The sequence below is a fragment of the Seriola aureovittata genome, chromosome 16 (assembly GCF_021018895.1).
Source record: "Seriola aureovittata isolate HTS-2021-v1 ecotype China chromosome 16, ASM2101889v1, whole genome shotgun sequence".
NCBI classification, from domain to species: domain Eukaryota; kingdom Metazoa; phylum Chordata; class Actinopteri; order Carangiformes; family Carangidae; genus Seriola; species Seriola aureovittata.
In genome coordinates, this window is record NC_079379.1 from 11,965,006 (window position 1) to 11,981,215 (window position 16,210).

At 39.1% G+C, this 16,210-nt stretch overlaps 1 protein-coding gene across 15 annotated transcripts in view; it reads left to right on the plus strand.

The window, feature by feature from the left end:
• ptk2aa (protein tyrosine kinase 2aa) overlaps window positions 1–16,210 on the plus strand; it is a 63,594-nt gene that overhangs the window by 31,080 nt on the left and 16,304 nt on the right. For 5 of the 15 annotated variants that reach the window (XR_008829909.1, XM_056399715.1, XM_056399706.1 and 2 more), the window contains 11 exons: window positions 2,956–3,096; window positions 3,354–3,431; window positions 3,665–3,772; window positions 4,651–4,768; window positions 5,250–5,280; window positions 7,071–7,135; window positions 7,522–7,608; window positions 10,037–10,054; window positions 12,901–12,957; window positions 14,037–14,057; window positions 15,812–15,909. Coding sequence is in view for 14 of the 15 variants with exons in the window: in XM_056399715.1 (XP_056255690.1) it covers window positions 2,956–3,096; window positions 3,354–3,431; window positions 3,665–3,772; window positions 4,651–4,768; window positions 5,250–5,280; window positions 7,071–7,135; window positions 7,522–7,608; window positions 10,037–10,054; window positions 12,901–12,957; window positions 14,037–14,057; window positions 15,812–15,909 (822 nt within the window). In the remaining variant the exon portion in view is untranslated. The remainder of the gene's footprint in view (window positions 1–2,955; window positions 3,097–3,353; window positions 3,432–3,664; window positions 3,773–4,650; window positions 4,769–5,249; window positions 5,281–7,070; window positions 7,136–7,521; window positions 7,609–10,036; window positions 10,055–12,900; window positions 12,958–14,036; window positions 14,058–15,811; window positions 15,910–16,210) is intronic. The other 10 variants (XM_056399705.1, XM_056399709.1, XM_056399708.1 and 7 more) reach the window with 5 other exon arrangements.

Here is a 16,210-nt window from a genome sequence, read left to right on the forward strand (position 1 = left end):
GTCAAGAAAATAATCAACAGATCAATCAATAATGAAAACCATCAACCAACAACAATTTGCAGCCCTGATGAGGTGGTTGTGTCTCTCTTTGAGTATTTCTGTGTACATGTACATATTCATATCATGTATTATCAGGTAAAAGCAGTTGTGGTAATATTAATATTGAATTTGTGTTGGAGTTAATGAGAGAGAGAGAGACAGAGAGAGAGAGAGAGAGAGAGAGAGCACAGCTGTCATTCACGTTTCTGAGGTTCACTCTGGTGAAAGGGAATGGTAGTCATTTAATGGGATTATTCTCCCTCCATGGACTCAACTTCACGCACGCACGCACGCACGCACACACACACACACACACACACACACACACACACACACACACACACACACACACACACACACACACACACACACACACACACACACACCCGTAGAGCAGATGGCTGTGGTAGTAAACAGTGACTGATGTTAGCTGTTGTAAAGAGCAGAGTCTGTTCATTCATGTTGACAGGCTTGACACCAGGTTTAGTTAAACTGACCTTAGTGGCGTTGGAGATCAGAGTGTGATCAACCAGCTCCAGCTTGAGCTGTACAGTCTGTTTTTCTTGTCGGAGCAATAACACATTGAAGCATTGCAATGAGATTTATTGTAAAAAAAAAAAAGTTCATAGTTCATATGTTTACGATGCATATGTATTAGTTATCTAGAAATTAATCTGCGTTTAGAACTGAGATGACTGCAGGCCTAAAAATATATAGTACATACCAGGATCCGAGTGTATGAAATGACTTTGAGAAATTTAAATCAGGTTTGGAATAATGAGAAACAGGGATTATTAGTAAAGTCTTTGATTTTGTGTGTTTTTAAAACGAATATTTGTTTAAATGCTTTGATGAAGTTTTGTTAATACAGGTTACGGTTATTTAATTATTTTGAGTGTCAGAAGAATGATCTCTTCTCTGTGATAAAGTAGACGTTTTACCAGGAGAGGACACAACATAGTATTGGACTTTTCTGCACTGGAGGCACAAAAGCAACTTGCTGAGATTAAACTATGACCAAAAGTCCAAATTACTTCCAACCACTTTTGGTACAAGTCACATCTTATGAAGCATAGAGACGTAATGCACCACAGCCACCATTCTTCGGCTGTATACAGTTTGATGGATTCTATCAAAATAAAAAATAAAAACATGTGTACTGTACAACTGTGTAAGTGCTGTGACTGATCAGCCGAGGGGTCTGCCTGTTGCTATTGTGAGGTGATAGCCACGATACTTCCTCTCAGGAAGGGTGGACACTTGGGACTGACTCTGTGTGTGTGTGTGTGTGTGTGTGTGTGTGTGTGTGTGTGTGTGTGTGAGTGTGCTGGAATTCTAGGAATTAAAACAGTGATCCTATCAGCAGCTTGAAGAACACACATGAGCACACACACATTATATTCTGTAATCGCATGTGTGTTATGACATCTGTGGAAATGACACACAAACACTCACAGAGCTGAATACACAGGAACATTGCAGATAAGTGTGTGTGTGTGTACATGTACGTTTTCGTGTAGGTTTGTGAGATTTTTGATACCTTCAGGCTCAATGAGTAGACTGACAACAGGGCTCTGAAATGCTGAAATAAAGTATAGATATTAAGGCTTTCACTGTATTTACAAATAAAAAAACGGCAATGGAAATAGACAGTGTCTGAACACAATGGATATTAGAAAGAAATTATGGCCTTAGCCATTGTTGTATGAATGCTTCTGCCCCTAAAAATACACACAAGGGGTTATAAATACTGGACATCCTCTAATAATATGATTTTTAGTCCTCATTAGACTCAACAGAAATTAGTCAATTGCTTGTGTCCAATTATGTTATGTTTGTAGTCAATAAATCAATGTGATTGATACACTCTTTGTAATAATAGTTGTGAAACTGCTCATTTATTTTGTGCAGCTTGACCTTAATGTGGTGTTCTGGTCTACTGTAAATCTGCATGTTTTTTTTTATTTTTTTAAGCTTGGTCTGTAATGCACTAAATCCCCTTTAATCTTCATCTTAATCTATATATGGAGAGCTATTTATAGCTCGGATTTGTCCATACAGTGCATGTGCTTGTGTGAATGTGTATTTTCATACTATGTACTGAATGTGTATGTATTTTTTGGATCATACTGTCACCCTTATACATTTTAATATCCTTAATACTGCATCTTTGTGCTTAGATATATGTAAAGGCCAGAGATCATTGGGGGGAGGGGGGAGGGGGGGTCAGAAAGGTCAGAAAGGTTATTTGTTAAATCCTCATAAGCCATGGTGTTTTAAGATATACATGACATTTTGAGGATTATCTACAGCATCCTGTGGTTGTGTGTGCATGTGTGTATGTTTTGTATCTTTATGTTTAAAATGGAGAAGTATAGAGAGGATTGTAAATTACAGAATAATGTTCCTAGATGGATTTTCTTTCCCATCTGTCTCGTCTTTGGTGACACAACAGACTTGAAAAAAAAAAAATCAAGTCTGAATTGTGATTGTAATGCCAGCAGAGAAAATGCAACTGCCACTCTGAAAAAAATCTGTAAGAGCACTTTCAGCATTTTATAGTGAGATCTAAGTTGGTTTGTTGATGAATGGACAGACTCTTTGATGTTTATTTGAGTGGTAACTAACAGATCCAACGTGTCTCTGTTAAGATATTGATCTGAACTGAGAGTGGCACTAGAATGAAGTGCTGAGGTCAATTTGATTGGGACCAGAGATGACTATTAGTCAATCAATGTCTTCCTCTCTTAGTGTCCTGTCACTCTGTGACCACACAGAAAAACACACATACATGTTATCATGCACTTCTCTCTCCCAATTGTAAAATGTGCTGATGTAGCACCTGGATAACATTTAAATAAAATTACTTTTTGATCTTAATTTCCTTCATCTTCTCTTGGTCTTTTTTCTCTTCAGGCTAAAAGTCTTCGCAAGTTGATCCAGCAGACGTTTAAGCAGGTGGCCAATCTCAACGATGAGCAGTGCATCCTGAAGTTCTTGGAGATACTTGTGCCAATCTACCGTTACGACAAGGAGTGCTTCAAATGTGCCCTTGGGGTAAGTTTCTTCCATTCTTGCCTCCACTTTGCTGTGTCCTGCTGTTCTCTGAAAACTCTGGTTAGTTGTGTTAGGTTGACCCCTTTTGGTAGCATCAGGTCTTGCATGGGTCGAGGATGTGACGCTGTTCCACAGAGAGTGTCTTATGAGCTACTAATGAGTAAATGAATGACATTTTCTTATATTTATCTCCACCTCTTCCTGTGGCTTATTCTCTCCCTCCCTTTTCAACTCCATGTCTTTTTCTCTCCTAACAGTCCAGCTGGGTGATCCAGGTGGATTTGGCTATCGGGCCAGAGGATGGGATCAGCTACCTCACTGACAAGGGATCCACGGTGAGTTTCTTTCAGCAGCACCAGGTTTATCACAGATCACAGCTTGGTTTCTACTGATACTGTTCTTGATAGTATTTGAACCAAAAGGTAGCATTAACTTTAAGTGAAGGTGACACTACTGGCTTGGCTCCAGTCATGGCTACCACCTGTTCATGTGATTATGAAGTAACAGGATTAGGTTTAGCAAGTTAACATGATTTCATTTCTACTCTTTCTCTTCTTTTTGTCCCCAGCCTACCCATCTAGCTAACTTTAACCAAGTGCAGTCCATCCAGTACTCGGCTATGGAGGAGAAGGACAGGAAAGGCATGCTACAGCTCAATGTAGCTGGAGCTGCTGAGGTACTGCCAGTCGGTTTGCCTTACTGTCTGCCCGGCTGTATCTTTCTCTTTATACACTGAATGGATTTACTATCTATAGGTGCTGAACATATTTTTTTTTTAAATTTGATGAGTTGTAGCAACTCAGAGTAGTAATCAATTTTAGCCACCGTTTTTCTCATATAACAGGAGAGCACCCTTTGCTCCTTTTAATGCATTTCACTGTGGTGTACCCTACTTCACTTAGAGGTAGAGACTTTCTACTGTACAAAGAATGAGTTTCATTCAAATGAAAAAAGCGTCATCTGTGAGTTTAGTCGGTGTGTCCAACCAAAAACAGAGAGCAGAGACACAAAAATGCTGTGTGCTGTGCTTCAAAATACAGCATTAACTATCAGTGTCTGCAAACATACAAGCTGCATGCATTGGACCCTGTTATGATTATGCTAATGCTGGTCAAAAAAACATGTATTTCTGTGTTTTGTATAGGTTGCATATAATGGCTCTAATCACAGAGGAAGGGTTTTTATAACGTCTCTCTGTTTCATTGGCATTTATAGTATTGGATTTACTTACACACACCCTCTATGTGGGAGAGAGGAGTTTTCCCCTGATGTATGAGCAATGGGAAACCCCCACTGTGCTGTTATGTGTAAGAGTATGCCTGCTTTTTCTTGAGATAAAGGCTCTTTGTAACAGGCCCGGCACTGTGTGTGTGTGTGTGTGTGTGTGTGTGTGTGTGTGTGTGTGTGTGTGTGTGTGTGTGTGTGTGTGTGTGTGTGTGTGTGTGTGTGTGTGTGTGTGTGTGTGTGTGTGTGTGTGTGTGTGTGTGTGTGTGTGTGTGTGTGTGTGTGTGTGTGTGTGTGTGTGTGTGTGTGTGTGTGTGTGTGCATACGCAGCCTCTTACTGTTACAACAGATTCACTGACCATGGCAGAAAACTTGGCTGACTTGATTGATGGTTACTGTCGGCTCGTCTCCATGGAAACTCATTCCTTCATCGTCCGAGTTCAGAAAGGTATGAAGCTGTAGTTTCCTCCTTTTCGTCCAGCTTTCCCAGAATCATGCAAAAACATAAACATATTACAGATAAACATGACTTAACTACATAAGGACAGAAGAAAGATTTTTGTGCTCAATAGTATATCCAAGTTTATTTAGACAGAGAAAAACTGGGATCTCTAAATTTTTGTGTTGACAATGACAGTTAAACTGTTATATCTGTGTTTCTGTAATTAGTTGTGCAGTGCTTTTATTTGATAACTATTATGTGATACTGTGCTGAACTGCAGCTCTAGTCCCCTACTATGAGCATGCTTGTTGTATTTTAAATGTACCAGTTCAGATGCTGAATAACAAATGTATTTTCTATGCAGAAGAGACTGTGGTTATGTGCTTTGTGCTGTATTTAAGGTCCTACCTGAATCATAAAACACTATTATTTACTGTGTTTTATAATAATCATTCTTATCTGGATGATGTGTGTTTTTGTCCTCTAGAGGGAGAGAGAGCGCTGCCTTCCATCCCGAAGTAAGTACCTGTCACCAATCTTCTGTCAGAGCTGTAAATCATCAAATCAGTTGTTTTCCTGTCTGTTCTACGTGTACTTTGTATGTTGACTGTGTATAGTGATTTTCTTGTAGCCTTCCTAGTCCAATCACACAATTTAGATTTTTTTTAAGACAAAAAACTGATGTGTAGAAGTTATAATAAACACAATATCCCAGTCAGTGTAACAATACAGGACTGGCACACTGCCATGCATATAGTATTCTGGTTTTTTTTAATGCCAACACTGATGGTAAATACTTCATTCAGTTCATGAGCATGTGCGTTTTAGAGCTTCCTCCTCCATTATCTGTGAAATCCTTGATGTCAGAGTTCTTCTGAAAACAAAAGGGCCTGAGTTATTACACTGTTTAAAAGAACATTAAATCAGGCGTATGGACTCTCAGGACAGTGTCAGGTTTAACAACTATGTTTAAACATAATCACTTTCCAGAGAATCTAATGTTGTTCCTGTTCCTGTTTTGCAGAACAAGCCACTTTGACATTTCTATTAGGAGACTTATTGTGCCAGCGTTTATACAGTGTCACTTTGCTTATAGCTGTTCAGCTTGGTATAGTGGTTTGACAGCCAAAGGAGCAAATTGTAGGTGATGCAAAATGAAGCAGAATTTCTGTGTTAAATGCATCTTCTCAACTCATGCAGGTAATGATGAATTCAGAAGTGTGTGATTTTACAGATTAGGGTAGAGCGACAGAGGCTTCCTTAACAGAAAGCATAATAAAAAACTAATAATAGGGGAAAATGGAGGTAGTTCTCAATTATTACACTTCCAATTAATTCCACGACCAAATGACATAGTTCTTTCCAGGAAAAAAAATATATTAAGTGTTACCTTGCCTTTTTCAAATCTTGGAACTCTGTTGGAAATGAGGACTTTCTGTATTTTGTTGATGCATAAATACATCAAAACCAAAATGCCCCACAACTACCCAAATACTATTTAACCATAATTCAACCCAAGGCTTTTTTACTGAAAGCCAATGTGAGTGTTGCATCAGAAAGGAACAACCAAATATATTCAATGTTTTTTCTCCAGAATCAGCCTTTTTTGGAGTTGTGGCTCAGGATCCGCAGGCCTTCAAAAGATTTTTAGGGAAAACATTGTGACTTCAACGTAGAGCTGGTTGTGTTTGTTTATCTGTGACCGTGGCAGCCTGGACGTTGGTGTGGCCACGTTTCACTGTCAGTTGTTCAGATTCAAAAAACTTTTAACTTACTTTGGGTCATTTCAACTCAAATCTCTCTTTCTCTTTCTCTCTCTCTCTTTCTCTCTCTCTCTCTCTCTCTCTGTCTTTTCTTCCTCTCTCTCTCTGTCTGTCTCTGGTCAAATAAGGAGATAAGTTTAGGAGCCAAATATTTTCCACTTAGGGTTTTTAAACACTCTGCTAGTCTCCTCCTCTTTCTCTCGGTCTCTCACTCTAACTTTCTCTCTTTGCTCGGTGCCTTTCTTTTTCTCGCTGCCCGTTGTGGTCTGTGATGTAAAGATAGTAGTAGAGCTCAGATGACACAGACAGAGAGAAACCACGGCAAAGGCAGAGAGATAATTGAAACAGTACGGATTCATTTACTGACAGTGATAGCAGTTTTTCCAGCCTACAGTTTCCACATTTAATCTTGATGCTGGAAATTGCTGATATGTTTTGATTTAAAATTGGTATGTTGAAGTTGTTTTACCTAAGTCTTAACCTCTTTGACTAATGTGCAATTTTTGCCTAATTTCCAATATTGTCCTTTGTTTCTTCTACTCTAGACTGTCGAACAATGAAAAAAAGTTAGAAGCAGTCAGGAGTGGAGTAAGAGCGATCTCCGTCTCAGGTAAGATAAAAAAATTATGCACACAACTCACAAAGTGACTGGTTTAGCGGTGAGATGAACACAGGCTGTCAGCTACTTTGGCTACAACTACTGTCATTCTTTCTGTCTTTCCATTTCCTCCAACATCTGTTTTTTCTCTCAGTCATTTTTTTTTCATTTCATCTCTCATTGTTTTCTCCTCTGGTGGGACTGCCTCTCCCTCCCTCTCTCTCTCTCTCTCTCTCTCTCTCTCTCTCTCTCATCCCGTCCTCTCTTTGTTTACTTCCTCCTCTCCCCCTCGGTCATTCTCACATCTCCCCCACTGCATTCACTCTCATCCATTCACTCTGTCTTTTTTTTTTTCCTCTCACACTCTGGTCCTCTTTCCCCCTCCTCATTGGCTGAAGACCTAGTGACATCGACACCTCCTAAGCCAACCAAGGCGCGGCGTTTCCTCCTCCCCTTTGTCTTCTGTTCAGATTCGCCGCCCAATGGTATCGTCGGCACTCATTGGACAGTTAGTAGAGGAGCGTATCCACAAAATTGACATGTGGTGGAATAAAATGCCTAATATGATCATCATTTTTATTGGGTAACAGAAAAACCTCTAGAGAGGCAAAAGAAAAGTTTTACTTAAAAGTATTACTTAAAAATGCCCATTCAGAATATTGACACAAGGACGCTCTCTTCTACGAAACTGTCTTTGTCCTCACCGCATGTTTGCTTTAACTAATTCAGTGTTACACAAAAGAGCGAACACAATTTAACTACAATAACAGGTTGTGTGTTGCTGCCTATAACCAAGCCGATGGCGTATTAAAATGGAACACAAATGACGACGTCTCTGAGAGGTATCTCCTGTAAAACCTGCGGTTCGTGTGTATTTTTGGTGCACTAGTAATTGTCTTACTTTCCATAAGTAACCGGTTTTATAGTTTTATATTTCACAATTAAGAACATGTTTTCAGTTTTGAGTTTACCTGCTGACAAAGACTACTAATAGTTGACATTTTCCATTTTCCTCTTGGAAAGAGCCTGTAGGGACACAGAGTAAAATGTTTCTCTCAAGTCTCTGTTCAGTGCATGCCTTGCTGTTGAGGTCACAGCTTGGTTATTTTTAACCATTATTTTCAGTGTTTTATGTCAGTTAATTCAAAGAGGCAGGGCTTTATTCGTGGCAGGGTGGCCAAGTGGTTAGAGATCGTTCTTCCATTAAAAGATTGGGGTTAAACCACCAAGTATCTGCCCTGTTAAAATGTCTTTGAGCAACTGATCACTACCAACTCGTGATTGTTGTTCTGCAGCTAAGGAAGATGACAACAAAACTGTTTCTCTTTTATAAAAAATTATTTTCATCAGAGTATAAATGCATTAAAGCTATGGGTCATTGTTATTCGGCCAAAAATTCAATCCATCTATATACGCGTCCTATTCGAAGGTTGACAACCTAAGTGGGTCAGAACATGTCCTCGTGTCTCCATCTGTGGCTTTGGCAGCTGTCATCAGCCGCTCGCAGGACTGCTCAGAGAAAAAGTTGTGGATCTGCACAGCAGCTGCTTTGTTGTTGAAACGTGAACAAACGATCCAAACTTTTCCTTCTGAAGGCTCTAACTGCGACACGCAGGCATGGTCGACATACCACTTTTAAAATCTCAAATTTTACTGTGAACTATGGTGATTCAGTTGAACTGGCAGTAACAGCTTTATTTTTGTAGTGTATGTGTATGTGTCCTGTATTTGTCATTTTCTAATTGTCCTACAGCTCTAAGAGCAATCTTAATGATTGCAGAATGAATCTACAATCATTTCCAAAAGCATTTTAATTTATGATGCTTTTGAGGAACACCTCTTAATTGTAAAAGTCGTATTTTAGCAGTGTATAAGCCTGAAGATACTTTTGCGGAAACTAGCCCCCGATTGGAAATCTTGAGTAAGTAAACGACTGAAATGAACAGGGGCCTGACTATAAAACAATCATCTTAATTCTGAAAGACACAAGCAGCCAATGCAAGGACTTGGAAACAATAATACTCCTCCTGGTTCAGGTTAAGATTCTTAGGAGACCATTACAGTAATCCAATCTAAAAGAATTACTATATAATTCCACTACTCCTAAGGAAAAAAAGACCATTTTGAAATAACACTTGAAAAAAACAATTTTCTAGTCATGTGAGAAACTTTGATCATCTGTAACTAATGTTGAGGATCCAACCCTGATCACTGTTTCAACAGGGTATCTGTAGGTCTTACAAAGTCTTAAAGATCATTGAATTCAGATTCCCTCAAAAAAGACCTAAGAGGGTGTTTAACTTTTATTTACAAAAATCTTAAATCTTGTCCCTTTCTCATTTTTAATTGGTTAATGCATCCATCCCTCTATTTTCTGTTGCTTATCCAGATCCCAGTCGTATTAATGTAATTAATTGGATGGCTGGATGGATAGAAAGTAATGTCATATAGTACTGCTAGGAAATACTGAAACAATGTGATATAATGATAAGTTCTACTGATCTACTGATTTTCCATTATACTTTATTACTATGGCAGGTATGATGGTGGAACAGGTTTTAAATTTCAAATGTTTAGTTTAAATGCTGCCTTGGATACCGCTGTTGTTTTTCTTGCACTCATTAATTTCACTGCCATGTTATCTGCACAACATTAATGGAAGTTGTTAACTCTGCTTTTTCACTGGAGATATTTTGGATCTTAACTAACTGCTTGCTGAGTGTTTGGCTTTGCAGATCCTGCAACATCTCACATGTTGTTTCAAGGCTTTTCGTGCTCTAACCTCTTCTCTTCTCTCTCCTCTCTCCTCCACTCTGCCTCCTGCTTTTCTCTCTCTCTCTCTCTCTCTCTACCTCGCTCCTCCTCCTCCTCCTCTGCTGTCCCGTTTCCTGCATGCTCTCCTGGACCCTGCAGAAGATCTTAGTGGGGATGGTAAAGTTATGCTGTTGTTTATCAATCTCTCTGTTGTTCCTTCTTTCTTGTCTTGTTCCACCAACACGCTGCACCCTCCTGGGAAAGGGTAGCGTGTGTGTATTGGTGTGTGTGGGTTGATGTTTATGCATGCATTCCTCCCTCTTTAACAATAGCTCTATGTCTGTATGTGCTCTATGATGTAATTATGGTTTGATTTAAATGATATAAAATGGTTTAGAACGCAATGATTAGCTAGTTAAATGTGTGGCTCCTCATGTTTCAATGGCTGGAAACATGAATAAATCACCAGTAGCTTTAACGGGTTTGATTATGTAAGTAGCTAGAGTTGCATAAAATTTTAGTATTGTGTTTTAAGATGTTTGTTTGGGTCTATGTGTCTATTGGCGATTATTTTGAAAGTAGAACCACTAAATTTGAAACATGTCTGCTATTAACCACAAGATGAATACAAAAAGATAGAATTTGTAAATTAAGTGGTATTTCTCTTTAAGGGAACTTCTCCAAACCTTTCTCTCTGTATACACACACACGTACGCACGCACGCACGCTTGCACGCAAGCACACACACACACGCACACACACACAGCCACACACAGCCACACATGCAAAATCTTGCACACGTGTACTCACATACATTCATGCACGCACTCGTGCACACTGAGTAGAGTAGGGAGAGGTTTGCTGGATTCGAGAGCGGGTGCATTCCTGGCTATAATGGGCTAACTAGATCTCACACACACACACACACACGCACTTTCCCTCCACAGAAAGCATAAAGAGACAGAGTTAGACCAGTCAAACTTAGAAACGGTTGATTCTGTAGAACAAATCCCAAACCACATGGGACTGAATATGCAGCGATGCGAACAACGGACCTCACGGTATGAACTAACAAATAACTGTAAAATATTTTTTATTGTATGGAAGTAAAAGCAACAAACAAATTCAAAAATTAGTGAAAATAGTTTGCAATGAGCTGGAGGCATTTAATTAATGCACAGGGGGGGATAAAGGCATCATGAAAACATTCAAATGTTTTTCTGTTGATAAAATGTGTTTAATCAAATAAGTAATGCTGAACATCACCTTTCACCAATGCTATGTTGTTTATCTATCTAGTAAAACATTTTTGTAGCAGTATATCATGATATTTTTAGAGGCATATTAGAGGCTTGCCTTTCCTCTCATGTGAAACATAAATCATGGAGGCAGTGGTTGAGTAAAAATCATGCCTGTTTGATTAAATGTTTAAACTTTTTCCGACCTCCTCTCTAATGAGCTATTGTAAATATATAGTATACTGTATACAGCAACAGTAATAATGGCTCAAACCTTAATTAACAGTAGTTCATTCATCTTACCCTTAAAGGGATAGGTGGATATATTGGGAAATACACTAAATCTGCCTTCTTGCTGACGGATAGATGAGAACATTGACACCACTCTCATGTCTGTCCTATAAATATGAAAGTACAGTTGGCAGCCAGTTAGCTTAGCTTATCTTAGCTTGTCTTAGCTTAGCTTAGCATAAAGACTGGGAGCCGGGGGGGCAGCTAGCCTGGCCCTGTCTAAAAATTAAACAAACAAATTAAAAATGTTTAGTTTTAGAAAGAAAGCTTTAGAGACACTGGCAGGCAGATTGTTTTTACCTTTAGACAGAAGCAGGCTGGTTGTTTCCCCCTGTATCCAGTGTTTATGCTAAGCTAAATTAACTGCCTCCTGGTTGTAGATTCATATTTACCACACAGATATGAGAGTGGTACTGAAGTCCTAATCTAACCCTCTGCAAGGAGGGGAAAAAAGCATATTTATCAAAGTGTTAAACTATTTCTTTAAGCGCTGATATAATAGTCAGCACTTTTCAGTCTCATGTGCATTGGCAAATATCCAGTGTTTCATTCAGCCTCCTTAACATTAACAGTTAAACAGCTATCCAGTAGTGCTTTCTTCAGCTTTTTCTACATGACAGGTTGTAGGGAAATTCCTTGAGAAACTCAGCGACAGGCTTTAGAAAAGGATTTCTGATAAATTTGGGGACACGTTCCCACAGAGCCTGATAAATCCAAAGCAGAGCTGTGAAGGGAACGTTCAGGACAGCAGATGTTTGACTCTCGTTTCCAACAGCTGAGTCTGCACACTGATTTTATTTTAAACACCACCATCTGGTTACGATAGACTCAGTCCATCTCTCCCTCTCCTTCTCCTGCCCCCCCCCCCCTCTGTCTATCTGTCTACTCTAAATATTACCACCTGCTTACATGACAGCTAGACACACCATTTCTTTCTCTTCTCCTCTGTGTCTCTCTCCCTCTTTCTGTCTCAATGTTATATCCTGTTTTCTCTTTCCTGTTCTATCTTTTTGTTTTCTACTTGTCTCCCTTGTCTCTCCTTTCTGTCTTTGTTTCCATCACCACCACAGCTACTCCCTGCACCCCAGCTGCTCTCACACAGACAGATATGCACAACACATGCTCAGCTGACACTCTCTGCCAAGTGTAAGTGTGTGTGTGTGTGTGTGAGAGAGAGAGAGAGAGAGGGGAGAAGGGGAGAGCAAGAGGAGCTATGTGGGTGTTGCTTTGCGCTGGAGTTGTCGAAACTTAGTTCATTTTAAAAGTTAACTGCTTTATTTTAAAGTTTTTTGCGCACTTTTATTTTTTGCTGTACACACGTGTGACTGTTTGTGTCAAGAACCCTTCGTACCATAGTGGACGTACGGTAAATCAAGCAACATGTGCACGATTGTTTTGTTTGTGAGTATTTGTGTTAGACATATGCTTGAGTGTGTTTTCTCTTATTGTTTTCATGGTTTATTTTACACTGTTTGTGTATGTGTATTGTTACAGAGACTGATGACTATGCAGAGATAGTTGATGAAGAGGACACATACACCATGCCCTCCAGTAAGTAACTTATTCCATCTCGTCTTTCGGCCTCATCTACCAACTAAAATATTTGTACTGAAGAATTTGGTTTCTGTTGCACTGGCACAAGAGAACTATACAGTTACTGTGTCACTGTTATTCTTCTGTCAAACGCTTATGCTCTCAAACAAACGTTAATTTCGTTCTGCTATCTAATAAAATGAGTGCGGTGTGAATCTTGTCCAAGAAACACACTCACATGAGGAGTAAGTGAGATTGCATTAAACCACATTTGGTGAGGTAGCAGCTAATCAAAGTCAGGCTAGTTTCACTGTCTTATATAAACAGTGGAGACACTGGCTGGAGGTCACAGAGGCTACAACTCTATGCATGTGGTTCAGACATATTACATCTGTCAAATTCATTCACATGTTAATCAAAGCCCTGACTCTCTTGGTAAGTTTGACTCTAGCCTTGTTAGAAATGGTGGCTGTAGCCCTCTGTTCCAAAACTTTTTAAATAGATGTTTTGGTCCAGTGCAGTTTACTCGTGTGTTTGATTACGGGGCCGACTTTGAAAATGGACTGTGTTCTTCTTTCTTCCCACAGTCTTTTTCTATCTTTCGCTGCCTTGCTATATTTGTCCGGCTTTATTTCTATGTCTCTTTGCCTTTTTTTTTTTTTTTTTTTGTTCTCTAAGCAGACTTCCTCTAAGCAGACTTATGACATATTTTCCTGCTCTGTGACTGAGTTTGTTTGTGTGTTCATGTCATCCTGTCTGCTCCATGTAGCTGTATAACTGTAATGGCTCAAACGCAAACCGAGTCTTTTAATAATTCTGTGGCAGCATCAGTTCAGTTTTTCAGTCATTAACTTATTTATTAACTAAACATTTGTGAAAGAATTGAACGGGTCACTTGTCTTTGTCTGTATACACTGTGTGTGTGTCTGTGTGTGTCTGTGTGTGTGTGTGTGTGTGTGTGTGTGTGTGTGTGTGTGTGTGTGTGTGTGTGTGTGTGTGTGTGTGTTTTCTGAGCTATTTTCAATCTTAAAGCAGCTGTCTGGCTCTCCCCCTCTCTTCATCTCTCTTTCTTCCTCTTTCTCCCATCGCCAACACAGTGAGCTATGGAGTAGTTGAAGGTAAAACTGCCTGTCTCTGTCTCCTTCTGTCATAGCAAAATGCCTTGATATTTTCAGTTTTTCTTTTGTGTTTTTCTGTGCCGGGCACTTTTCTAAATTATGGGAAGAGATTTGCGTTATTATTCTGCCCCATGAAAAAACTTGCAGCAAGTTATTTTGTTCATTTAATCCAAAATATACCCATTGATTGACATTAGTAACTCAATCGTGATGTGGCTTTTTTTTAAATAGTTGGGAACCAGTATAGGAGGTTTTCTTTCACCCTTAGTACCTGGCAAGGAAAAATACAAAGACTCAAGGTATCTAATATCCAGTTTGTTGTTGACATGTGGTCGTTGGTGTTTTTGTAGACTGCAGTTTGTTCGGGTCTAGTGTTGGAATTGAAACGGAGAGCCAATCCATAAACCGTGCAAGATGTTATTTTATTAGTAGTTAAATCAGAATTGAAGACAAGCTAAACCTTTCCACGATATATTTGCATTGTGTACTGGCTTGGTTCTCATTTCACCATCTTGTTGGTTGTGACATTTTTATTTCTTTATTGTGATTTAGTATTGCGGTCATGTGTTTTTCTTTTTCTTGTTTTTTCTCTGTGGGTTCTTTTCCTTTGAAGCAGTCATTAATTCCCTGAAAGTGAATTGCAGTATGGATTAATTGCAGTAAATCTCCCTGTAAAGGAATGTGTTTGGGTTATGCTGTTGGCATTTGTGACTGTACTGTGTTTATCTGCTGGTTGAGTCAAGTAGCCTGACTTTGTTAAAGCCCAACAGAGAAGTAAACTTCTACAGGATAAGTTCATGATTCTCAGTGTCCAGCATAAACTTCTTGAACGCAGTTATTAGTCCATTTTGACTGCGGTTGTTTGGCAACTGGGATTGATACACCTCTGTAGAAATGCTTCATGACCTTCTCAAAAAGGCGGAAATATTGATAACACATAAATGTCAAAATGAAGATGTCAAAGCATGTGGATGTCAGTTGCGACTGTTCATTTATATTCTTTTGGACTGAATACAGAAAAATACTGCAAAGCAAAGACCAAATTGATCACACTTTAGATCCAATGTATGAGTTTGTATAAGTCTGTTGAAGAGGGCTTCTTCTCTGCTTTACAAATGGGCTATTGATGTTTACATGTGCAAAGAGCGCTCCAGACTTTTACCTCAATTAATGATCTTATTCAGAAGTACTTGTTTGTGTTTTCCGTCTTTTAACTATGTCAGTACAGGCAGAAACAGAAATGATACTGGGACTCTGGTGTGCATGTGAGCGCAGAGTGTTTATGAACCTTACATTTGCCTGTAAAATTGGTTTACCTTAAGTTGGTATGTTTGCAGTTTTGTGTTGCAGTGTGCATGTCAAGTCAAGGTTTGTGAGGTCGTTGGGGAAGGGAATTTACTCTGGATTTACAAACCTGTGTCAAAAATGATGTGCATTTATTATGAAGGGTTTATTTTAGTCAAACCCTATTGCCAGTGGATGGGGTTTACCAAAAAGGACAATAATTTGACTGCTAGAAATTTTAAAATATCTTAACAGTATCTTAATACTTTTACTTATTTGTGTGTTATTAAAAATAATTATATCATACCATACAAATTGTCTTGTCCTGGTAAGCCCTGTCTGTGTGGTCTACGAGAAGAGCATGTAAAATGTGATGGGTCCTTTCAGTGTTTCCGGTGTATGAAGAACAACAGGTGAATGGACCTTTCTCACTCTCTCCACTTCTTTTCTTTTCTGCTCTTCTCTCTCAGCGCGGGACTATGAGATCCAGAGGGACAGGATAGAGTTAGGTCGCTGCATTGGAGAGGGTCAGTTTGGAGATGTACACCAAGGAGTCTATAACAGTCCGGTATGTAGAAGTGCGCACACAAACACTCAGGCTCAGGCGCACTTTTTGTATATGCACACCAATAATTAACGAGACAGTTTTCCTATCAGAGAGTCACTTTATTACCCAGATAAAACAAACCATTGAAATGAAAAATTATATATCTTCTCAAGAGTGCACCTTTACTACAAGTGCAAATATCAGATTATCTACTGCTTATGATGATACTGTATATACACCTTCACCATTAGGGCAGAGAAATGTACTATTATTGTTTATCGACTCTCAGTGATTAATGTTTCCAAGCAAATTGTAAGCAAAA